Source organism: Catharus ustulatus, chromosome 1 (genome assembly GCF_009819885.2).
Source record: "Catharus ustulatus isolate bCatUst1 chromosome 1, bCatUst1.pri.v2, whole genome shotgun sequence".
Classification (NCBI taxonomy): Eukaryota; Metazoa; Chordata; class Aves; order Passeriformes; family Turdidae; genus Catharus; species Catharus ustulatus.
In genome coordinates, this window is record NC_046221.1 from 163,949,660 (window position 1) to 163,975,368 (window position 25,709).

The 25,709-nt window shown below is 42.9% G+C and overlaps 1 protein-coding gene across 2 annotated transcripts; it reads left to right on the forward strand.

Moving 5' to 3' along the window:
• The first annotated feature begins 4,131 nt into the window (after positions 1-4,131).
• Positions 4,132-19,163, forward strand: HGH1 (HGH1 homolog). 2 transcript variants are annotated; one of them, XM_033052718.2, is made up of 7 exons: positions 4,132-5,228; positions 5,309-5,409; positions 9,041-9,139; positions 12,155-12,246; positions 13,468-13,521; positions 15,002-15,070; positions 19,024-19,163. In XM_033052718.2, exons 1-7 carry the CDS (start codon positions 4,693-4,695, stop codon positions 19,156-19,158), a joined length of 1,086 nt encoding a protein of 361 aa, XP_032908609.1. In that variant the 5' UTR covers positions 4,132-4,692; the 3' UTR covers positions 19,159-19,163. The 2 variants fall into 2 exon arrangements, with proteins under 2 accessions (XP_032908609.1, XP_042635393.1); XM_042779459.1 differs by lacking the exon at positions 15,002-15,070 and having other exon boundaries at positions 13,468-13,590.
• The last annotated feature ends 6,546 nt before the right edge of the window (positions 19,164-25,709 follow it).

Here is a 25,709-nt window from a genome sequence, read left to right on the forward strand (position 1 = left end):
TCCACAAATTTCCCAAAATTCCCGATTTTTATCCCAAAATTCCCATTCCTCAAATCCCAAATTTGCCAAAATTCCGCCCAAAATCCTCAAAATTCCGCGTAAAATCCCCCAAATTTCGCCCCAAAATCCCAAATTTTTGCCTAAAATCCCAAATTTTTGCCCCAAATTCCCAAAATTCCCGATTTTTATCCCAAAATTCCCCAATTCCCACCCGGAATTTCCGGCAGAACTCGTCGATGGACGCGATCTCCGCCCCCTGGACCTGCTTGAGCGCGGCCTTGAACTGCACCAGGAGCCGCGAGCACGCCGCCGTGTACCTGAAAATTCCAAGATTTTTCTGGAGTTTTCCAGAATTTTCCATGAATATTTGGGGTTTTCCACGTTCTTGAGGAGCAGGAGGATTTTTGGGAATTTTTTAGGAATTTTTTGGGGAATTTTTTGGGAATTTTTTTGGATTTTTTTGGAATTTTTTTGAGAATTTTTTGGGAATTTTTTGGGATTTTTGGGATTTTTTTGGGGAATTTTTCTGGACTTTTCCAGAATTTTCCAGGAGTTTTTGGGGTTTTCCTTGTTCCTGAGGGGGTGGAGGATTTTTGGGAATTTTTTAGGAATTTTTTGGAGATTTTTTGGGATTTTTTTAGGAATTTTTTGATTTTTTTTGGGGTTTTTTTTGGAATTTTTGGAGATTTATTTTTGTAATTTTCTCGATTTTTTGGGGGGATTTTTTTTGGAATTTTTTAGGATTTTTTTTGGGATTTTTTGGGAATTTCTCAGGGTTTTTTTGGGAATTTTTTGGGATTTTTTTTGGAGTTTCTTGGGATTTTTTTGGGAATTTTTTTGGGAATTTTTTTGGGCTTTTTATAATTTTTTGGGGATTTTTTTGGGAACTTTTGGGAAATTTTTGGAGAACTTTTGGGGAATTTTTTTTAGTTTTTTAGGAATTTTTGGGGAATTTTTGGGGTATTTTTTTATTTTTGGGGAATTTTGGGGGAATGTTTTGGGAATTTTTTGGGGGCAATTTTTTGGGGGGAATTTTTTGGAATTTTTTATATTTTTTGGGAGTTTTTGGTATTTTTTGGGGATTTTTTTTTTTTTTTTGAATTTTTTTTGGAATTTCTTTGGGATCTTTTGGGAAATTTTGGGGAATTTTTGGGGGATTTTTTTGGATTTTTTGGAAATTTTTTGGGAATTTCTTGAGATTTTTTTAGGAATTTTTTGGGAATTTTTTGGGAGTCTTCTTGGAATTTTTTTGGAATTTCTTGGGAATTTTGGGAATTTTTTGAGGAATTTTTTGGGAAATTTTGGGGATTTTGGGGGGATTTTTTTGGATTTTTTTGGGAATTTTTTTGGAATTTCTTTGGGATCTTTTGGGGAATATTTTGGGATTTTTTTCTGACTTTTTGGGATTTTTTTCGGAATTTTGGGGGAATTCTTTGGTAGTTTTTTGGGTATTTTTTTTTTATTTTTAGGTAATTTTTTGGTAATTTTTTGGGAACTTTTTGGTCATTTTTTGAGAATTTTTTAGGAGTTTTTTTGGGGCATTTTGGGGAATTTTTTGCGATCTTTTTGCAATTCTTTGGGGCGTTTTTTGGGAATTATTTGTGAATTTTTGAGGAAATTTTTGTGAATTTTTTTGGAATTTTTTAGGGATTTTCCAGGTTTGAGGAATTTTTTTGAACTTTTTAGGAGGTTTTTCTTAATTTTGGGGGAATTTTTGGGGATTTTTTTGGCAATTTTTTTGCGAATTTTTTGAGATTTTTTGGGAACTCTTTGCGAACTTTTTTGGATTTTTTTGGGAATATTTTGGAAATTTTGGGGGAATTTTTTTTTCATTTTCTGGGAATTTTTTAGGAATTTTTTTGGGTTTTTTTTGAAGTTTTTTGAGAATTTTTTGGGCGTTTTTTGGGGATTTTTTTACGAATTTTTTGTGAATTTTTGGGCGTTTTTTGGGATTTTTTTTAAAATTTTTTAGGAATTTTCTGGGATTTTTTTGTGAATATTTTGTGAATATTTTAGGAATATTTTGGGATTTTTTTGGGATTTTTTTGGGATTTTTTTTGTCACTCACTCGTTGGGGGACACGCAATCCTTGATGTACGCCTTCTCCAGCGCCTGCAGCGTCTTCACCACCGCAAACAGCTCCGCCATGTTGTCGTACCTGGGGGACACTGGGATGGACTGGGAGGGACTGGGAGGGACTGGGATGGACTGGGATGGGATTGGGATGGACTGGGATGGACTGGGATGGGATTGGGATGGACTGGGATGGATTGGGATGGACTGGGATGGACTGGGAGGGACTGGGAGGGACTGGGAGGGACTGGGATGGATTGGGATGGACTGGGACGGACTGGGATGGACTGGGAGGGACTGGGATGGACTGGGATGGGACTGGGATGGGATTGGGGAGGGACTGGGAGGGACTGGGATGGAATTGGGATGGACTGGGATGGGACTGGGATGGACTGGGATGGGACTGGGATGGACTGGGATGGACTGGGAGCGACTGGGATGGACTGGGATGGACTGAGATGGACTGGAAGGGACTGGGATGGACTGGGATGGACTGGGATGGGATTGGGATGGACTGGGATGAGCTGGGATGGACTGGGATGGGACTGGGATGGGACTGGGATGGACTGGGATGGACTGGGATGGACTGGGATGGGATTGGGATGGACTGGGAGGGACTGGGATGGACTGGGATGGACTGGGATGGGACTGGGATGGACTGGGATGTACTGGGATCAAACTGGGATGGACTGGGATCAAACTGGGATGAACTGGGACAAACTGGAATTTCCTCACTCACTTCTCCCGTTCCCGGGCGTTCTTGTAGAGTTTCACCTCCTGAGGAGAGAGAGACAAAAATTCCCAAAATTCAAAAAAAAAATCCAAAAAAATTCCCAATTTCCCAAAATTTTAAAAATTCCCAAAGTTCCCAGAAATTCAAAATTCCCAAAATTTAAAAAAAAAATTTTAAAATTCCCATTTTCACAAAAATTTGCTAAATTCTCAAAATTCCAAAAATTCCCCAAGACAAAAAAATAGCCAAAATTCTCAAATTCAGAAAAATTCCCCAAATTTCCATCAATTTCTAAAGACCAAAAAATCTCCAAAATTCCCAAATTCCCAAATTTTGAAAAGTTCCAAAAATTCTCCCAAATTCCCAAATTCAAAAAATTCTCAAAATTCCAAAAAAATCCCAAATTCCAAAATTCAAAAAAAAAATTCCCAAAATTCTAAATTCCCAAAATTCCCCAAAATCCAAAATTAAAAAAAAAAATCCCAAAAATTCCCCAAAAATCCAAATTCCCAGAAATTCCCAAAATTCCCAGAAATCCCAAATTCCCCAAAAATTCCCAAAAATCCCAAATTCCCCAAAATTCCCCAAAATTCTAAAATTCAAAAAAAATCCCCAAATTATCAAAATTCTCAAATATTCCCAAAAATCCCGAATTCCCAAAATTAAAAAAAAATCCCAAAAATCCCCAAAATTCCCAGACATTCCATGGTCCATTTCCGGCAATTCCCGGATATTTTCGGCCACTTCCGGACTTTCCCGGCCATACTCGGACATCTTCGGCCACTTCCGGATATCTTCGGCCACTTCCGGATATCTTCGGCCATTTCCGGAACTCTCTGGACATTTCCGCACTCTGCCGGCTATTCCCGGATATTTCCGGCCATTCCCGACCATTTCCGAACATTCCCGACTCGCACTCACCTCATAAAGCTCCGGTTTATTCCCGGGCGCTGCTGTGGGAGGGAGGGGAGGGTTAAAAACCGAGGAAAACACCAGGAATCCCATCCCGGGAATTCCGGGATTATCCCAGCGATCCCATCCCGGGAATTCTCACCGCCCATCCCGGCCGGGCCCGCGATGCCGTGGAACATCCCCGGCGGAGCCTGGAGGGCTCTGGGCCCTCTCCTCGATCCCGATAATTCTGATAATCCCGATAATTCCGATCCCAATGATCACGATCCGGTCCTGATCGCTCCGCGGCGCTTCCGCTTCTTTCCATACAAACACCCGCACGTCCCTCCCCCTCCGGCACATCTCGGAATTTCATTGGCTGCGGCCCCAACGCCTCCGTGTTTTCTCCTCGCTGATTGGCTCTTGGAGATGTCAATCAATTTGGTTGCCAAGCGACGCCGCCATGTTCGTCCCGGCTATGGCGCCACACTCTGAGGGCTCACACTGCGTTTTTCCGTACAACTCCGCCTTCCCACAATTCCTTTCTTCTCCACGTCCCTCCGCTTCCGGTGTTTCTCAGCACTCAATTGGTTCATCCCTTCCACAGCTCTTGTTTTCTCCTCGCTGATTGGCTGCTAGAACTGTCAATCAGAGCGGTTGCCAAGCGACGCGGTCGTGTCGCATCCCGTCATGGTGGCGGCCGTGTAGGAGCTGACAGCGCTTCTATCACAATGGCAGGCCGTCATTACTGGGTTGCTAGCGGCCCTGTCGTTGTTTCCGAGGCATAATTAAGCCGTGGCCGAATTGGAGCCGTGTGTGCGAAGGTACGGCGGCTTTCCGTACAAGTTCACCTTCCCACAATCCTTTTCACCCTTAGTCCCTCTTTTTCCGCCAGCATTCCCGCATCCTATTGGCTCATCCGCCTCACATCCCAGTTTCCGCGGCGCTGATTGGCTGTCACCCCATCAATCTCTCCGTTGCCAAGCAACACCACCATGGCGGCGGAGACAAAAATGGCCGCCACTATGGAGGAAGCGAACAGCGATGCCGCGGCTGTCACGGCGCTGTCCGAACTCACCGCGCTGCTCTCCCCTTCCTCCCCCGCCGCTCCCGAAGCAGCCGAGGCCGCTCTGTCCCTTTCCGGCAGCGCTTCAGGCCGGGCGCTGCTGGCCGCAAACCCCGCGGCCTTATCGGCCTTGGCCGCCATGGCCGCCTCGGCCTCGCGTGGCGCCCACACCGCCCTGGCCGCGCTGGTGAACGCCAGCTCCGAGCCCGCCGCGCTGGAGCCGCTCCTCGCCGCTCTCCCTTCGCTTCTCCCTCTTTTACCGAGCTCCGGAGGGGTTTGCGGCGTGCTGGCGAACCTGAGCCGCGACGCGGGCGCGGCGCCGCGGGCGGTGCGGGCGCTGGGCCCCGGAGCGGAGCCGCTGCTGCGGGCGCTGAGCGCGGCCCGGCCCCCGGCGGAGCTCGGGGCGCTGCTCTGCAACCTCAGCCAGGCCCCCGAGGGCCGCCGGGCCCTGCTGGAGCGCTCCGGGTGAGGGAGAGGATGGGGGTGGAACTGGAGTTTTGGGGGAAAGAGGGGTTTGTGGTTTTTATTTGGTGTTGTTTCGGCAGGAGGGTGGTGCGGAGGATGCTGGCGCTGGTGCGGTACCCGGGCTCGGCCGAGCTGAGGAGGGGAGTGGTGGGAGCGCTCAGGAATTGCTGCTTCGAGCACGGTAAAAATGCCGGGAATTTGGGAATATGGGGATTTGGAATGTGGGGATGAGTGGGGGGAAAAGGGAGGAGGGAGATGGAGAATTGCTGGGAAAATTGCGGCTCCAAACCCTTTCCAAACTCCTGGAATTTCCAGAATTTCTAAGTCTAAACTCTTCTCAAACTCTGGGAATTCCCAGAATTCTTGGCTCCAAACCATTCTCAAAATCTGGGAATTTCTTGGAATTCCTGGGGAAAAAAATCCCAGCTCCAAACCCTTCCCAAATTCCTGGAATTTCCAGGATTTTTAACTCTAAACCCTTCTCAAACTCTGGAAATTTTTTTGAATTCGTGGGAAAATTGCAGCTCCAAAGCTTTCCCAAACTCTGGAATTTCCAGAATTTCTGACTCTAAACCCTTCTTAAATTCTGGAAATTCCCAGAATTTTTTGGAAAATTCCAGCTCCAAACCATTCTCAAACTCTGGGAATTTCTTGGAATTTCTGGGAAGAAAAATCCCAGCTCCAAACACTTCTCAAATTCCTGGCATTTCCAGAATTTCCAGCTCTAAACCCTTCCTAAACTCTGGAAATTTTTTGGAATTTCTGGGAAAAATCCCAGTTCCAAACTTTCTCAAATTCTGGGAATTTCAAACCTTTCCCAAATTGTGAGAATTTTAGGAATTTCCAGGAAAATCTCAGCTCCAAACTTTTTACCAGTTCCAGGAATTCTTGGAATTCTGGACTGGAATCATGGGAAAAAATCTTGGAATTCCAGGCTGGAATCCTGGAAAAAAATTCTGGAATTCCAGGCTGGAATCTTGAAAAATATCCTGGAATTCTTCTGAAAATCTCAGGTCCAAACTTTGCCCAAATTTTGTGAATTCTTGGAATTCTCAGAATTAAGGAATAGTTTGGAATTCCCAGAATTTGAAAAGGTTTGGAGCTGGAATTTTCTTGTGAATTCCCAAAATTTGAGAAGGTTTGAAGCTGGAATTTTTTTGGGAATTCCAGGAATTTCCAGAGTTTGGGAATAGTTTGGAATTCCCAGAATTTGAAAAGGTTTGGAGCTGGAATTTTCCCAGGAATTTTGGGAATTTCTAAAATTTGGGAAGGATTTGAGCTGGAATTTTCCCTGGGAATTCCAGGAATTCCCAAAATCTGGGAAGGATTTGGAGCTGAGATTTTCTTGGGAATTTTGGAAATTCCCAGATTTTGGGAATAGTTTGGAATTCCCAGAGTTTGAGAAGGTTTGGAGCTGGAATTTTGGCAATTTTCAAAATTTGAGAAAGGTTTGAAGCTGGAATTTCCCCAGGAATTTTGGGAAAAGTTTGGAATTCCCAGAACTTGAAAATATTTGGACCTGGAATTTTCTTGGGAATTCTGGAAATTCCTAAAATTTGAGGAGGGTTTGGAGCTGGAATTTTCCCAGGAATTTTGGGAATTTCTAAAATTTGGGAAGGATTTGACCTGGAATTTTCCCTGGGAATTTCAGGAATTCCCAAAATTTGGGAAGTGTTTGAAACTGGAATTTTCCCAGGAATTTTGGGAATTCTCAAAATTTGAGAAAGATTTGAAGCTGGAATTTTCCCTGGGAATTCCAGGAATTCCCAAAATCTGGGAAGGATTTGGAGCTGAGATTTTCTTGGGAATTTTAAAAATTCTCAGATTTTGGGAATAGTTTGGAATTCCCAGAATTTGAGAAGGTTTGGATCTGAAATTTTGGGAATTTTCAAAATTTGAGAAAGGTTTGGAGCTGGAATTTCCCCAGGAATTTCAAAAATTTGGGAAGAATTTGTAGCTGGGATTTTCCCAGGAATTCCAATAAATTCCCAGAGTTTGGAAAGGTTTGGAATTCCTAGAATTTGAGAAAGTTTGGAGCTGGAATTTTCTTGGGAATTCTGGAAATTCCCAAAATTTGGGAAGGGTTTGAAACTGGAATTTTCCCTGGGAATTTCAGGAATTCCCAAACTTTGGGCAGGGTTTGGAGCTGGAATTTTCTTGGGAATTTCCAGGAATTTCCAGAGTTTGTGAGAAGTTTGGAATTCCCAGAATCTGAAAATATTTCAACCTGGAATTTTCCCAGGAATTTTGGGAATCCTCAGAATTTGAGAAAGGTTTGAAGCTGGAATTTTCCCTGGGAATTCCAGGAATTCCCAAAATCTGGGAAGGATTTGGAGCTGAGATTTTCTTGGGAATTTTGGAAATTCCCAGATTTTGGGAATAGTTTGGAATTCCCAGAGTTTGAGAAGGTTTGGAGCTGGAATTTTGGCAATTTTCAAAATTTGAGAAAGGTTTGAAGCTGGAATTTCCCCAGGAATTTTGGGAAAAGTTTGGAATTCCCAGAACTTGAAAATATTTGGACCTGGAATTTTCTTGGGAATTCTGGAAATTCCTAAAATTTGAGGAGGGTTTGGAGCTGGAATTTTCCCAGGAATTTTGGGAATTTCTAAAATTTGGGAAGGATTTGACCTGGAATTTTCCCTGGGAATTTCAGGAATTCCCAAAATTTGGGAAGTGTTTGAAACTGGAATTTTCCCAGGAATTTTGGGAATTCTCAAAATTTGAGAAAGATTTGAAGCTGGAATTTTCCCTGGGAATTCCAGGAATTCCCAAAATCTGGGAAGGATTTGGAGCTGAGATTTTCTTGGGAATTTTAAAAATTCTCAGATTTTGGGAATAGTTTGGAATTCCCAGAATTTGAGAAGGTTTGGATCTGAAATTTTGGGAATTTTCAAAATTTGAGAAAGGTTTGGAGCTGGGATTTTCCTGGGAATTCCCAAAATTTGGGAAGGATTTGCAGCTGGAAATCCCCAGAATTCCCAAAATTTAGGAAACCTTTGGAATTCCCAGAATTTGAGAAGATTTGGAACTGGAATTTTCTTGGGAATTCTGAAAATTTCTTAAATTTGGGGAGGATTTGGAGCCAGGATCTACCCAGGAATTTTGGGAATCCTCAAAATTTGAGAAAGGTTTGGAGCTGGAATTTTCCCTGGGAATTCCAGGAATTCCCAAAATCTGGGAAGGATTTGGAGCTGAGATTTTCTTGGGAATTTTAAAAATTCTCAGATTTTGGGAATAGTTTGGAATTCCCAGAATTTGAGAAAGTTTGGAGCTGGAATTTTGGGAATTCTCAAAATTTGAGAAGAATTTGTAGCTGGAATTTTCCCAGGAATTCCAATAAATTCCCAGAGTTTGGAAAGGTTTGGAATTCCCAAAATTTGAGAAAGTTTGGAGCTGGAATTTTCCTGGGAATTCTGGGAATTCCCAAATTTTGGAGCTGAGATTTTCTTGGGAATTCTGGAAATTCCCAAAATTTGGAAAGGGTTTGGAGCCAGGATTTACCGAAGAATTTTGGGAATTCCAAGAATTTTAGAAACTTTTAGAGCTGGAATTTCCCTGAAAATTCCCAATATTTAGGAAGGATTTAGAGCTGGAAATTCCCAGAATTCCCAAAATTTAGGAAACCTTTGGAATCCCCAGAATTTGAGCAGGTTTGGAATTTGTGATTTCCATAAAAACTCCCAAATTTTCCAATCCCCGACAACTCCCGAACTCTTTCCCCATTCCCAAAACCCTTCCCAGTCGATCCCAGCGAGGCTGGAATTCCCAGATTTTGCCAGAATTCCCAAATTTTTTCCCAAATTTCCCCCCAGAGCATCACGAGTGGCTGCTGGGCCCCGAGGTGGAGGCGCTGCCGGCGCTGCTGCTGCCCCTGGCCGGGAGCGAGGAGATCCCGGAGAGCGACACCGAGCGTGAGGGGTTTGGGATTTTGGGAATTTTGGGGAATTTTGGGAATGTTCTGGGGGTTGGGATTTCGGGATGGAGGTGCTGGGGTGTTGGGGTGGCACTTCTGGGGGTTTTGGGATGGGGGTCCCAAAAATTTTTGGGGATTTTGGGATGGAGATCCTGGGGATCCCAAAAAATTTGGGGGATTTTGGGATGGGGATCCTGGAGATTTTGGGATGAGGATCCTGGAGGTTTTGGGATGGAGATTCCAAAAATTTTGGGAATTTTGGGATGGAGATCCTGAGGAATTTGGGATGGGGATCCTAAAAATTTTTGGGATGAGGATCCTGAGGAATTTGGGATGCCAGGAATTTTTGGGATGGAGATCCAAAGGATTTTGGAGTTTCAGGAATTTTGGGATGGGGATCTTGGGGATTTTGGAATGGAGGATCCCAAAAATTTTTGGGAATTTTTGGGATGGGGATCCTGGAAAATTTTGGAATTTTGGGATGAGGATCCTGGGAACTTTGAGTGGGAATCCTAAAAATTTTGGGGTGGGAATTCCAGGAATTTCAAGATGAGGATCCTGGGGATTTTGGGATGGAAGTCCTGGGATTTTGGGGAATTTTGGGATGGGGATCCCAAAATTTTGGAGTTTCTGGAATTTTGGGATGGGGTTCTGTGGGATTTGGGATCCTGGGGGATTTTGGGATGGGGATCCCAAAAATTTTGGGAATTTTGGGATGGAGATCCTGTGGATTTTGGGGGATTTTGGGATGGGGATCCTGAGGAATTTGGGATCCCAGGAATTTTGGGATGTGGATCCTGGGGATTTTGGGATGGGGTTCCCAAAAACTTTTGAGAATTTTGGGATGGGGATCCTGATGATTTTGGTGTGGGAATTCCAGGAATTTCAGGATGAGGATTCTGGGGATTTTGGGATCCTGGGAATTTTTTGGATGGGGATCCCAAAAATTTTGGGATTTTGGGATGAGGATCCTGTGGAATTTGGGATCCTGGAGGGTTTTGGGGTGGGGATCCCAAAATTTTTGGGAATTTTGGGATGGAGATCCCAGAATTTTGGAATTTCGGAAATTTTGGGATGGGGATCTTGGGGATTTTGGGATGAGGATCCTGGGGATCCCAGGAATTTTGGGATGGAGGACCTGGGGATTTTGGGATTATGGGAATTTTTGGGATGGGGATCCCGAAATTTGGGATTTTAGGGATGGGTATTTCAGGGATTTTGGGAAATTTTGGGATGAGGATCCTGTGGAATTTGGGATCCTGGGGATTTTGGGATGGTGATCCCAAAAAGTTTCGGGGAATTTGGGTTGGAGATCCTGGGGAATTTGGGATCCCAAGGATTTTTGGGATGAGGATCCTGGGATTTTGGGCAATTTTGGGATGGGGATCCCAGAATTTTGGAATTTCAGGAATTTTGGGATGGGGTTCTGTGGGATTTGGGATCCTGGGGGATTTTGGGATGGGGATCCCAAAAGTTTGGGGAATTTTGGGATGGAGACCCTGGGGATTTTGGGATTATGGGAATTTTTGGGCTGGAGATCCTGAAGAGTTTGGGATCCTGGGGAGTTCTGGGATGGGGATCTCAAAAATTTGGGGGATGGGGATCCCAGAATTTTTGAATTTCAGGAATTTTGGGATGGGATTCTGTGGGATTTGGGATCCTGGGGGGTTTTGGGGTGGGGATCCCAAAAATTTTTGGGGATTTTGGGATGGGGATCCTGAGGAATTTTGGGATTCCAGGAATTTTGAGTTGGGGATCCCAAGAGTTTTGGGATCCTAGGAATTTTGGGATGGGGATTCTAAGAATTTTGGAGTGGGAGTCCCAGGAATTTCAGGATCAGTGTCCTGGGGATTTTGGGACGGGGATCCCAAAAATTTTTGGGAATTTTGGGATGGAGATCCTGTGGATTTGGGGGAATTTTGGGATGAAGATCCCAGAATTTTGGAGTTTGAGGAATTTTGGGATGTGGATCTTGGGGATTTTGGGATGAGGATCCCAGGGATTTTGGGATGGGGGATCCCAAAATTTTTGGGAATTTTGGGATGAAGATCCTGTGGGTTTTGGGATTTTGGATATTTTGAGATGGGAATCCCAAAACTTTTGGGGTGGGAATTCCAGGAATTTCAGGATGAGGATCCTGGGGATTTTGGGGGATTTTGGGATGGGGATCTCAGAATTTTGGAACTTCAGAAATTTTGGGATGTTGATCTTGGGGATTTTGGGATGAGGATCCCAAAAATTTTTGGAAATTTTGGGATGGAGGTTCTGGGATTTTGGGGAGTTTTGAGATGGGGATCTCAGAATTTTGGAATTTCAGGAATTTTGAGATGGGGATCTTGGGGATTTTGGGATGAGGATCCCAGGGATGTTGGGATGGGGATCCTGGGGATTTTGGGATGGGGGATCCCAAAAATTTTTGGGAATTTTGGGATGGAGATCCTGGAAAATTTTGGAATTTTGGGATGAGGATCCTGGGAATTTTGGAATGGAGGTCCTGGGGTTTTGGGATCCTGGGGATTTCAGAATTTCAGGAATTTTGGGATGGGGATCTTGGAGATTTTAGAATGGGGATACTGGGAATTTTGGGATAGAGATCCAGGAAATTTTTGGGAATTTTTGGGTGGGAATCCCAGGAATTTCAGGATGAGGATCCTGGGGATTTTGGGATGGGGATCCCAAAAATTTTTGGAAATTTTGGGATGGGGATCCTGAAGAATTTGGGATCCTGGGGGGTTTTGGGATGGGAATCCCAGGAATTTCAGGATGAGGATTCTGGAGATTTTGGGATCCTGAGGATTTTGGGATTGGCATTCCAGAATATTTGGATCCTGAGAATTTTGGGATTCTGGAAATCCCAGCAATCTTGGGATGGGGATCCAGAGAATCCTGGGAATTTCAGGAATTTTGGCTTTGGGATTCCAGAATTTCAGCATTTTTGAGATGGGGATCCTTGGGATTTTGGAATGGGAAATTTTGGGATTTCCTAATTTTTTTTTTTTTCTTCCCATTCCAGAACTTCCCGTGGATCTGCAGTACCTGCCCCAGGAACACCAGAGGGAAGAGGAGCCTGAGATCAGGAAAATGCTGCTGGAAACGCTGCTGCTGGTGGGGAAATTGGGGAATTTTGGGGAATTTTGGGAATTTTGGGGGTTTCAGGAAAGAATTTTGGGAATTTGAGGAGATCTGGAGGGATTCAAGAAGGAATTTTGGGGTTTCCAGGAGGAATTTTGGGGTTTCTGGGAGGAATTTTGGGAATTTGGTGAGATCTTGTGGAATTTAAGAAGTAATTTTGGGGTTTCTGGGTGGGATTTTTGGGTTTTTGGGAAGAATTTTTGGAATTTGCTGAGGTGTTGTGGAATTCCAGGAGGAATTTTGGGGTTCCTGGGAGGGATTTTGGGAATTTGAGGAGATCTGGAGGGATTCAAGAAGGAATTTTGGGGTTTTCAGGAGGAATTTTGGGGTTTCTGGGTGGAATTTTGGGAATTTGAGGAAGTCTGGAGAGATCTTGGAAGGAATTTTGGGGTTTCCAGGAGGAATTTTGGGGGTTTCAGGATGAATTTTGGGGTTCCTGGGAGGAATTTTGGGAATTTGGTGAGATCTTGTGGAATTTAAGAAGTAATTTTGGGGTTTCTGGGAGGGATTTTTGGGTTTTTGGGAAGAATTTTTGGAATTTGATGAGGTGTTGTGGAATTCCAGTGGGGATTTTGGGGTTCCCAGGTGGAATTTTGGGGTTTCTGGGGGAATTTGGGGGTTTGTGAGAGGAATTTTGGGAATTTGATGAGGACTTGAAGGATTCCAGAAGAAATTTTGGGGTTCAGGGAGGAATTTTTGGGGTTTCTGGGGGGAATTTTTGGGATTCTGAGAAAGAATTTTGTGGTTTTAGGAAAAAATTTTGAGATTTGATGAAGTCTTGGTGGGAGCCTGGAAGGAATTTTGGGGTTCAGGGAGGAATTTTGGGGATTTGAGAAAGACTTGAAGGATTCAAGAGAAAATTTTGGGGTTTCTGGGAAGAATTTTGGGGTTTTCAGGAGGAATTTTGGGTTCCTTGACAAATTTTTAGATTCTTTAGGAAATTCTGGAGGTTCCTGAGGATATTTGGGGGTGTCCCTTGAGTAAACTTTACTTTTTTCAGGATTTTTTTGGGGGTTCCTTGAGGAATTTTTGGAGTTTTTGTCAGAACTTTTCAACTTTTCAAAGATTTTGAGCTTTGACAACGAAAATTCTAAAATCTAAGAATGGTTTTTGGGTTTTTTTTTAATTTTGGAGGAATTTTGGGTTCTAAAAATCCCCAAAATTCCTAAATTTTGTTTTTTTTTCCCTAAAAAGTTGACAGCCACCAAGGGAGGGAGAATCCAGATGAGATCCCAAGGATGTTACGTGGTGCTGAGGGAGCTGCACAGCTGGGAACAGGAGCCCCAGGTGCTGAACACCTGTGAGAAGGTGATCCAGGTGAGAGGGGAATTTGGGATTTTTTTGGGATTTTTTTGGGATTTTTTTGGGGAATTTTTGGGGGTTTTTTTGGGATTTTTTTTCTGATTTTATTTGGATTTTTTTAGGATTTTTTGGAATTTTTTTGAGGATTTTTAAAAACTTTTTTTGAGATTTTTGGGGATTTTTTGGGGGATTTTTAAAGGATTTTTTTAGGATTTTTGGGGGGTTTTTTGAGGATTTTTTGTGGATTTTGTGGGATTTTTTTGGGATTTTTTTGGGATTTTTGTGGATTTTGTGGGATTTTTTTGGGATTTTTTTAGGATTTTTTGGGATTTTTTGTGGATTGTTAAAAAAAATTTTGAGATTTTTTGGGGATTTTTTGGGGGATTATTTGGGATTTTTTTAGAATTTTTTGGGGATTATTTGGGGGCATTTATTCTGATTTTTTGGGATTTTTTTGGGATTCCTTTAGATTTTTTTGGGGATTTTTAAAAACTTTTTTTGAGATTTTTAGGGATTTTTTGGGAGATTTTTTTAGCGGTTTTTTTTGTATTTTTCTGGGATTTTTTTGGGATATTTTTGGGATTTTTTAAGGATTTTTTTTGGATTTTTTTGAGGGTTTTTAAAATTTTCTTGGGATTTCTTTTAGGATTTTTTTAGGATTTTTTGGGATTTTTTTAGATTTTTTGGGGGATTTTTTTTGGATTTTTTTCTGATTTTTTTTTGAGATTTTTGGGGGATTTTTTTGGATTTTTTTTGAGATTTTTTGAGGATGTTTTGGGGATTTTTAAAAAATTTTTTGGGATTTTTGGGGATTTTTAAAATTATTTTTAGGGATTTTTGGGGGGATTTTTTGGGAATTTTTGGGGCTTTTTTTAGAATTTTTTGGGGGATTTTTGGGAGATTTTTAAAAATTTTTTTGAGATTTTTGGGGGGATTTTTAGGGGATTTTTTGGGGCATTTTTTCTGATTTTATTTGGATTTTTTTAGGATTTTTTGGAATTTTTTTGAGGATTTTTAAAAACTTTTTTTGAGATTTTTGGGGATTTTTTGGGGGATTTTTAAAGGATTTTTTTAGGATTTTTGGGGGGTTTTTTGAGGATTTTTTGTGGATTTTGTGGGATTTTTTTGGGATTTTTTTGGGATTTTTTGGGATTTTTTGTGGATTGTTAAAAAAAATTTTGAGATTTTTTGGGGATTTTTTGGGGGATTATTTGGGATTTTTTTAGAATTTTTTGGGGATTTTTTGGGGGCATTTATTCTGATTTTTTGGGATTTTTTTGGGATTCCTTTAGATTTTTTTGGGGATTTTTGAAAACTTTTTTTGAGATTTTTAGGGATTTTTTGGGAGATTTTTTTAGCGTTTTTTTTGTATTTTTCTGGGATTTTTTTGGGACATTTTTGGGATTTTTGGGAGGGTTCTTCCGTGGTGCTGAGGGAGCTGCACAGCTGGGAACAGGAGCCCCAGGTGCTGAACACCTGTGAGAAGGTGATCCAGGTGAGAGGGGAATTTGGGATTTTTTGGGGATTTTTTGGGGATTTTTTGGGATTTTTTTGGGGATTTTTCAAAATTTTTTTGAGATTTTTTTGGGATTTTTGGAGGATTTTTTGTGGGATTTTTTTTGGATTTTTTGGGGGATTTTGGGGATTTTTTGGGATTTTTTTAGGGTGTTTTTAAAATTTTTTTTTGCAATTTTTTGGGGATTTTTTTGGGATTTTTTTCAGAATTTTTTAGGATTTTTGGGACATTTTTTGGGAATTTTGGGGGGATTTTTAAAAATTTTTTTTGAGACTTTTGGGGATTTTTTGGGGATTTTTTGAGAATTTTTGGGGGATTTTTGCGACATGTTTTTGGAATTTTTGGGGGATTTTTTTAGGATTTTTTGGGATTTTTTTGAGGCTTTTAAAAACTTTTTTTCGAGATTTTTTGGGGATTTTTTGGGGGATTTTTAAAGGATTTTTTTAGGATTTTTGGGGGGTTTTTTGAGGATTTTTTGTGGATTTTGTGGGATTTTTTGGGGATTTTTTTGGGATTTTTTGAGATTTTTTTCTGATTCTATTTGGGTTTTTTTAGGATTTTTTGGGATTTTTAATGGATTGTTAAAAAAAATTTTGAGATTTTTTGGGGATTTTTTGGGGTTTTTTTTTAGGAGTTTTTAGAATTTTTTGGGGGACTTTTTGGTTATTTTTTCTGATTTTTTTGGGATTTTTGGTGATCTTTTGAGGATTTTAAAAAATTTATTTGAGGATTTTTTGGGGATTTTTTTTTATTTTTTGGGATTTTTTTTAGAATTTTTTTGGGGGGCTTTTAAAAATTATTTTTGAGATTTTTGGGGATTTTTTGGGGAATTTATTCTGATTTTTTGGGATTTTTTTGGGATTCCTTTGGATTTTTTTGGGGATTTTTAAAAAATATTTTGAGATTTTTTTGGGATTTTTTGGGGATTTTCGGGGCATTTTTTTGGGATTTTTTTTCAGATTTTTGGGGGGGTTTTTGGGATTTTTTTGGGGGTGTTTTTAAAAATTTTTTTGGGATTTTTGGGGATTTTTTGGAGATTTTTTTAGATTTTTTTAGGATTTTTGGGGCATTTTTTGGCGATTTTTTTGGGATTTTTTGGGAGATTTTATGGGGGATTTTTAAGAATTTTTTTGAGATTTTTGGGGATTTTGGGGGGATTTTTTTAGAATTTTTGGGGGATTTTTTATAATTTTTTTTGAGATTTTTGCGGATTATTTTAGAATTTTTCTAGAACTTTTTTGGGATTTTTTGGGATTTTTTTTTGGGATGTTTAAAATTTTGCGGGGGGGTTTTGGGATTTTTTGGGGGATGTTTAAAAATGTTTTGGGATTTTTTGGGGGATTTTTTGGGCTCTTTATTAGGATTTTTGGGGGAATTTTTTTAGGAATTTTGAGGATTTTGGGGGGTTTTTTTTTAATTTTTTTAGAAATTTTGGGGGATTTTTGGGGGGATTTCTGAGGATTTTTTTTCTGGTTTTTCAGGATTTTTAAAAAACTTTTTGAGGTTTTTTTGGGATTTTTTGAGGGATTTTTTGGGATTTTTTGAGAATTTTTGGGGGATTTTTGCGACATTTTTTTGGAATTTTTTGGGGATTTTTTGGGATTTTTGGGGCATTTTTTTGGAATTTTTTGGGGATTTTTGGGGCATTTTTTGGGATGTTTAAAGTTTTTGGGGGATTTTTTGGGATTTTTTTGGGATTTTTAAAAATTTTTTTTGATTTTTTGGGGGATTTTTTTTTTTTTGGGGATTTTTTTAGGATTTTGGGGGGATTTTTATTGGATTTTTTTCTGAGTTTTTGGGGTTTTTTGGTGATTTTTTTGAGGCTTTTATAAAAATTTTTTTAGATTTTTTGGGGATTTTTGAGGGATTTTTTTAGGATTTTTTTAGAATTTTTTGAGATTTTTTAGAATTTTTTTAGGATTTTTGAGGATTTTTTCAGGATTTTTTTCTGATTTTTTGGGGATTTTTTGGGGAGTTTTTTTGGAATGTTTAAAAATTTGGGGGGGTTTTTTTGGGGAATTTTAAAAATTTTTTGAGATTTTTGGGGATTTTTTTTGGAATTTTTTTGGCAATTCTGGGGATATTTTGGGGGGATTTTTTTAGGATTTTTTGGGGCATTTTGGGGGGATTTTTGGGATGGATGTCCCAGAAATTTTGGGATGGGGATGTCCCACATAGGGGATCAGAGATGAGTGCCAGGTGATCCAAGTGAGCTGGGAATTTTGGGAATTTTTGGGGTTTTTGAGAATTTTGGGATTTTTGGACTACCTGGAATTTTGGGATGGGGATTCCAGGCATTTTGGGATGGGGATCCTGGAAATTTTGGGATCCCAGGAATTTTGGGGCACTGGGAATTTTGGGATGGGGATCCCAGGAATTTTAGGATTCCAGGCATTTTGGGATGGTGATTTTGGGAATTTTGGGATGGAGAATTTGGGAATTTTGGGATGGGGATCCTGGAAATTTTGGGATTCCAGGGATTTTGGGATGAGGATCCCGAGGGTTTTGGGATTTTAGGGAATTCTGGCATGGGGATCCCAGGAATTTTAGGATTCCAGGGATTTTGGGATGGGGATTTGGGGAATTTTGGGATGGGGATCATGGAAATTTTGGGATTCTAGGGATTTTTGGGATGGGGATCCTGGGGATTTTGGGATGTAGTTTGTGGTGATTTTGGGAATTTTGGGATGGAGATCCTGGAAATTTTGGGATTCCAGGAATTTTGGGGCACTGGGAATTTTTGGGATGGGGATCCCAGGGATTTTGGGATTCCAGGGATTTTGGGATGGAGATTTTGGGAATTTTGGAATGGGGATCCTGGAAATTTTGGGATGAGGATTCCAGAAGTTTGGGATCCTGAAAATTTTGGAATGAGAGTCCTGGGAATTTTAGGATCCTGGGGATTTCAGGTTGGGGGATTTTGGGATTTTGTCATCCCAGGAATTTTGGGATCCCAGGGAATTTGGGATTCTAGGGATTTTTTGGGATGTGGATCCCGGGAATTTTGGGATTTTGGGGAATTTTGGGATGGGGAATTTGGGAATTTTGGCTTGGGGATCTCAGGGATTTTAGGATTTTAGGGAATTTTGGGATGGGGATCCCGGGGATTTTAGGATTTTAGGGATTTTGGGATGGAGATTTTGGGAATTTTGGGATGGAGAATTTGGGAATTTTGGGATGGGGATCCCAGGGATTTTGGGATTTTAGGGATTTTGGGATGGGGATTTTGAGGAATTTTGGGATGGAGAATTTGGGAATTTTGGGATGGGGATCCTGGCAATTTTGGGATGAGGATTCCAGAAGTTTGGGATCCTGAAAATTTTGGAATGGGAGTCCTGGGAATTTTAGGATTCTGGGGATTTCAGGTTGGGGAATTTTGGGATGGGGATCCCAGGAATTTTGGGATCCCAGGGAATTTGGGATTCCAAGGATTTTGGGATGGGCATCTTGGGGATTTCGGGATGAGGATCCCAAAAATTTTGGGATGGGGATCCTGGAAATTTTGGGATTCCAGGAATTCTGGGGCACTGGGAATTTTTGGGATGGAGATCCCAGGGATTTTGGGATTTTAGGGATTTTTGGATGGAGAATTTGGGAATTTTTTGGATGAGGATCCTGGAAATTTTGGGATTTTAGGGAATTTTGGGATGGGGATCCCGGGGATTTTGGGATTTTAGGGAATTTTGGGATGGGGATCCCGGGGATTTTGGGATTTTAGGGAATTTTGGGATGGGGATCCCAGGGATTTTGGGATTCTAGGGATTTTGGGATGGAGAATTTGGGAATTTTGGGAATTTTTGGGATGGAGAATTTGGGAATTTTGGGATGGAGATCCTGGAGATTTTGGGAATTTTGGGATCCTGGGAATATCAGAATGGACCTCCCAGGAATTCCAGAATATTTTAATAAATTTTTTTTTGGGAATCGCGCAGGTTCTGATCGGGGACGAGCCCGAGGCGGGGCTGGAGAATCTCTTGGAGGTGACAATTCCCGAGGAGCTGGAGCGGCGCCTGGCGCGGCTGGACACGGAGGGACAGGGACAGCAGGGGACGGCCAGCGCCAGGTGACACCGCCAGGAGCCACCAGGGGACACCGCGGTGGCACCAAGGGCCAACGTGGGGACAATGGAGTGATGTCCCCAAGGAGCCATCTTGGTGACAATGGAGTGGCCCCAAAGGGCACCATGGTGACAATAGCGTGATGTTTCCAAAAGCCACCACAGTGACAATGGAATGTCCCCAAGGCGCCATCTTGGTGTCAATGAGGTGTCCTCAAAAGCCACCACGGTGACAAGGGGATGTTCCCCAAGGAGCCATCTTGGTGACAATGGAGTGTCCCTAAAAAACCACCACAGTGACAATGGGATGTCCGCAAAGAGCCATCATGGTGGCACTGTCCCCAAAAATCCACCACAGTGACAATGGGGTGTCCCCAAAAAGCCACCATGGTGACAATGAGATGTCCCCAAGGAGCCATCTTGGTGACAATAGGATGTCCCCCAAAAAGCCACCACAGTGACAGTGGGGTGTCTCCAAGGCACCATCTTGGTGTCAATGGGATGTCCCTAAAAAACCACCATGGTGACAATGAGGGTGTCCCCAAGGAGCCATCTTGGTGGCTGTTCTGCGTCACCAAGGAGCCATCTTGGTGACAACGGGGTGTCCCCAAAGAGCCATCTTGGGGACACTGTCCCCAAAAATCCACCACAGTGACAATGGGGTGTCCCCAAAAAGCCACCACGGTGACAATGGGATGATGTCCCCAAAAGCCACCACAGTGATAATGGGATGGGGGAGCCTTGAGGAGCCATCTTGGTGACAATGAAGTGTCCCCAAAAAGCCACCACAGGGACCATGAGATGTCCCCAAGGAGCCATCTTGGTGTCAATGGGGTGTCCCCAAAAGCCCACCATGGTGACAATGAAGTGTCCTTGAGAAGCCATCTTGGTGACAATGGGATGTCCCCAAAAAGCCACCGCAGTGACAATGGCATGTGTCCAAGGAGCCATCTTGGTGGCTGTTCTGTGTCCCCAAGGAGCCATCTTGGTGACAATGGAGTGTCCCCAAGCAGCCATCTTAGTGACAAGGATGTCCCCAAAAAGCCGCCATGGTGATAATGAGGATGTCCCCAAGGAGCCATCTTGGTGTTAATGAGGATGTCCCCAAAAAGCCACCACGGTGACAATGGGATGGTGTCCCCAAAAAACCACCATGGTGACAATGGAGTATCTCCAAGGAACCATCCTGGGGACAATGGGGTGTCCCCAAAAAGCCACCACAGTCACAGTGTCATTTTTCCGAGGAGCCATCTTGGTGGCTGTTCTATGTCCCCAAGGAGCCATCTTGGTGGCAACGGGGTGTCCCCAAAGAACCATCATGGTGACACTGGGTTGTCCCCAAAAATCATGGTGGTGACAATGGGGTGTCCCCAAGGAGCCACCATGGTGATAATGGGGTGTCCTTGAGGAGCCATCTTAGTGGCAGGGTTGTCCCCAAAAATCATTGTGGTGACAGTGAGATGTCATTGAGGAACCATCTTGGGGACAATGGGGTGGCACCAAGGGCCGCCATGGTGACAATGGAGTGTCCCCAAGGAGCCATCTTGGTGACAATGGAGTGTCCCAAGGAGCCATCTTGGTGACAATGGGGCAATGTCCCCAAAAAGCCACCACAGTGACTGTACCATGTCCCCAAGGAGCTATCCTGGTGACAGAGATGTCCTCAAAAAGCCACCACGGTGACAATGGAGTGTCCTTGAGGAGCAATGTTAGTGACAACGGGGTGGCACCAAAAGCCACCACAGTGACAATAGGATGGTGTCTCCAAGGAATCACCACAGTGATAATGGAATGATGTCCCCAAAAACCATCACAGCGACAATGCAGTGTCCCCAAGGAGCCATCTTGGTGTCAATGGGTTGTCCCCAAAAAGCCACCACGGTGACAATGGCATGTCTCCAAAAGCCACCACAGTGACAATGGGATGATGTCCCCAAAAAGCCAACACGGTGACAATGGGGCAATGTCCCCAAGGAGCCATCATGGTGACTGTTCCACGTCCCCAAGGAGCCATCTTGGTGACAAGGATGTTCCCAAAAAGCCACCATGGTGACAATGGGAGGATGTTCCCAAAGGCCACCATGGTGACAATGGGAGGATGTTCCCAAAGGCCACCATGGTGACAATGGGAGGATGTTCCCAAAGGCCACCATGGTGACAATGCCGTGAATGTCCCTAAGGGTCACCGTGTTGGCCCCATCTGTCCCCTCCCCCTACAGCAAATAAAAGGGTCTGACCCCAAATCTGGTGTGGGACATTTGGGGACATCGGGGGGATCTGGGGACCTTGGAGCTGAATTTGGGGACAATTGGGGACATTGAGGGGATTTGGGGACATTTAAAGGGATTTGAAGGATTTGGGAACTTTGGGGACATCAGAGGGATTTGGGGACGCTGGGGCTGGATTTGGGGACATCAGGGTATGGGGACATTTGGGGGTTTGGGAACATTTGGGGACATTGCGGGGATTTGGGGACATTTGGCGACTTTGGCGCCGTTCCCCTCCCTCCCCACTAGGGGGCGCCAGCAGCGCGGGACTCGCAGGCCCCGCCCCCTCCCCTTCTCAGCCAATCAGCGCTCAGATGGGCGTGGTAATTCTTAGGCACCGCCCCTCCTCCCTCAGCCAATCAGCGCTCAGATAGGCGTGCTAATTCTTAGGCGCCGCTCCTCCGCTCTAAGCCAATCAGAGCTCAGAAAGGCGTGGCAATTTTAGGCCCCGCCCCTCCTCTTTCAACCAATCAGCGCTCAGATGGGCGTGGCCTCGTGACTTTGGGGGGCGTGGTCTCCGCACCCGGAAGCGGCGCCGGGCGGGTCCCGGTGAGTGCGGGGGAGGAGGGGGGGGGGGGGGGGGGGCGCGGATTTTGGGGAATATTTGGGAATATTCGGGAATATTTGGGATAATTCGGGATTATTTGGGATGCGGGAAGAGGAGGATGAGGATGAGGCGGGAGCTGCCGGAGATTCCCGAGAAACTCCGAGGCCTGGGCGGGACCTCCCCCCTCCCCAAGGACCTCCCTGTCCCTCCTTTTCCCAAAATTCCCAAAAATTCCGGGAGCATCCCCCAAAAAAAAATTTGGGATGAAACCTCGGAGCACATTCCAGGACCCCTCACCTGGCTCAGGTGTGTCCTCCCCTCCCCCTCCCTTCCCCCCGGGATTTTCTCGTTTTTCCCATTCCAAGAAAGAACCCCCAAAAAAATAAAAAAAAATGGGGATAAAACCCCGAAATTGGGAATTTTGAGCATCCGGAGATGGGAATTTTAAGGATTCGGGATTCTCCGGGAATGGGAATTTTGAGGATCGGGGACTCCCCCCCATCCTCCTTCTTCCAGGTTGGAAATCCTGAATTCCCGAGAGAATTTTTGGGAATTTTTTTGCCAAAATCCCACCCCGGGAATGTCCCCGGACAAGGACAGGGAATAAAAAATCCCCTTGGAAAAGTCTGGAATGTCATTCCCGGGATGGGATTTATTTTTTTTCCCCTCAAAATTCCCAATTTTTCTTTCTTTTTTTTTTTTTTTCCTCTCTTCCATATCCCAGGATTTTCATTCCAGGCTTTTTATTTCCATGCCCTGGGTTAAAAAAAAAAAATAAAATAAAATAAATTCCTTCCACTCCCGATTTTTTTAGGGACAAATATTTGGGACAAGGCCCAGGAGCTCAGCTTTGGATTAATGGGACACCAGAGGTGGAATTCCAGAGGGGGGAAAAAAATGGGATTGGAAATCCAGAGGGGAAAAAAAAACAGGATTGGAATTCCAAAAGGGGAAAATTAAAAACAGGATTGGAATTCCAGAATGGCAGAAAAAAAATGGGATTTGTATTCCAGAGGGGGAAAAAAATGGGATTGAAATTCCAGAGTTGGGGGAAAATAAAATGGGATTGGAATTCCAGATTGGGATTGGAATTCTAGAGGGAGGGAGGAAAAAAGATTGGAATTCCAGAGGGGAAAAAAAAATGGGATTGCAATTCCAAACGAGGGGGAAAAATGGGATTGGAATTCCAGAGTTGGGAAGAAAAAAAAAAAAAAGTGGATTTGTATTCCAGAGGGGGAAAAAAAAATGGGATTGGAATTCCAGAGGGGGGGGAAAAAATGGGATTGGAATTCCAGAGGGGAAAAAAAAAAAAAGGATTGGAATTCCAAAAGGGGAAAAAAATGGGATTGGGATTCCAGAGTTGGGGAGAAAAAAAAAAAAGGATTGGAATTCCAGATTGGTATTGGAATTCTAGAGGGGAAAAAAAAAGAGATTGGAATTTCAGAGGAAAAAAAAAGGGGGGAATTGGAATTCCAAAAGGGAAAAAAATAGGATTGGAATTCCAGAGTTGGGGAGGAAAAAAAATGGGATTGGAATTCCAGAGGGGAAAAAGAAACAGGATTGGAATTCCAAAAGGGGAAAAGAAAAAACAGGATTGGAATTCCAGAATGGCAGAAAAAAAAATGGGATTTGTATTCCAGAGGGGGAAAAAAAATGGGATTGGGATTCCAGAGTTGGGTGAAAATAAAATGGGATTGGAATTCCAGAGGGAAAAAAAAAATGGGATTGGAATTCCAGATTGGGATTGGAATTCCAGGGTTGGGGAAAAAAAAAAAGGAATTGGAATTCCAGATTGGGATTGGAATTCTAGAGGGAGGGAGGAAAAAAGAGATTGGAATTCCAGAGGGAAAAAGAATGGGATTGCAATTCCAAAGGAGGGGAAAAAATGAGATTGGAATTCCAGAATGGCAGAAAAAAAAATGGGATTTGTATTCCAGAGGGGGAAAAAAAATGGGATTGGAATTCCAGAGGGGAAAAAAAAAAAAAAAAAAAGAGATTGGAATTTCAGAGGAAAGAAAAAAAAAAGGGGGGGGATTGGAATTCCAAAAGGGGAAGAAAATGGGATTGGAACTCCAAAGGGGGGGGAAAAATGGGATTGGGATTCCAGAATAGCAGAAAAAAATTGGGATTGGGATTTCAGAGGGGGAAAAAAAAAAGGATTGGAATTCCAAAAGGGGAAAAAATGGAATTGGAATTCCAGAGTTGGGGAGAAAAATAAAATGGGATTGGAATTCCAGATTGGGATTGGAATTCCAGAGGGGAAAAAAAAAAAAAGAGATTGGAATTTCAGAGGAAAAAAAAAAGAGAGGGATTGGAATTCCAAAAGGGGAAGAAAATGGGATTGGAACTCCAAAGAGGGGGAAAAAATGGGATTGGAATTCCAGAATAGCAGAAAAAAATTGGGATTGGAATTCCAGAGGGGGGAAAAAATTGGGATTGGAATTCCAGAGGGGGAAGAAAAAACAGGATTGGAATTCCAAAGGGGGTGGGGGGGTGGGAATGGGATTGGAATTGCAGAGTGGAGGAAAAAAAAAATTGGGATTGGAATTCCAGAGGGAAAAAAAAAAAACCTGATTGTAATTCCAAAAGGGGAAAAAAATGGGATTGGAATTCCAGAATGGGATTGGAATTCCAGAATGGCAGGAAAAATTGGGATTGGCATTCCAGAGGGAAAAAAAAAGTGGGATTGGGAATTTTTGGGAATTTTTTGGTGTGGATTAAAGAGTTTTTCCCCCTTCCAGGAGCCTTGGGAAGAGCAGGAATCCCGGGATGCGCCGGCTCCCACCTGGATAAGGGAGGATCCCCATGGAAGCTTCTGGAATTCCCAGATTTCTGCTGGAATTCCCGGCTGGAACCGGGGCTCCCTCCCCATTCCCACCAGGACTGGGAGCTCTGGTCTGAACCCCAGCTGGAGCAGAGAATTCCCAGTTCATTCCTGGTGGGAGCAGAGAATTCCCATTTAATTCCCACCAGGATCAGAGGATTCCCATTTAATTCCCATTGGGATCAGAGAATTCCCAATAAATTCCCACTGGGATCAGAGAATTCCCATTTATTTCCCAGTGGGATCAGAGAATTCCCACTGGGATCAGAGAATTTCCAATAAATTTCCACTGGGAACAGAGAATTCCCATTGAATTCCCAGTAGGATCAGAGAATTCCCATTTAATTCCCACCTGGAGCAGAGAATTCCCAATCAATTCCCACCAGGATTAGAGATTCCTTTTTAATTCCCAGTAGGATCAGAGAATTCCCAATTAATTCCCACCTGGAGCAGAGAATTCCCAGTTAATTCCCACCAGGATTGGATCTTCCCAGTTAATTCCTAGTGGGATCAGAGAATTCCCATTTAATTCCCAGTGGGATTAGAGAATTCCAAGTGGGATCAGAGAATTCCAAATAAATTCCCACTGGGAGCAGAGAATTCCCAATTAATTCCCAGTGAATCAGATTATTCCCAGTTAATTCCCAGTAGGATCAGAGAATTCCCAGTAGGATCAGAGAATTCCCATTTAATTCCCAGTGGGATCTGAGAATTCCCAATTAATTCCTACCAGGATTAGATCTTCCCATTTAATTCCCATTGGGATCAGAGAATTCCCAGTTAATTCCCATTGGGATCAGAGAATTCCCATTTAATTCCCAGTAGGATCAGAGAATTCCCAGTAGGATCAGAGAATTCCCACTGGGAGCAGAGGATTCCCAATTAATTGCCATTGGGATCAGAGAGTTCCCAGTTAATTCCCA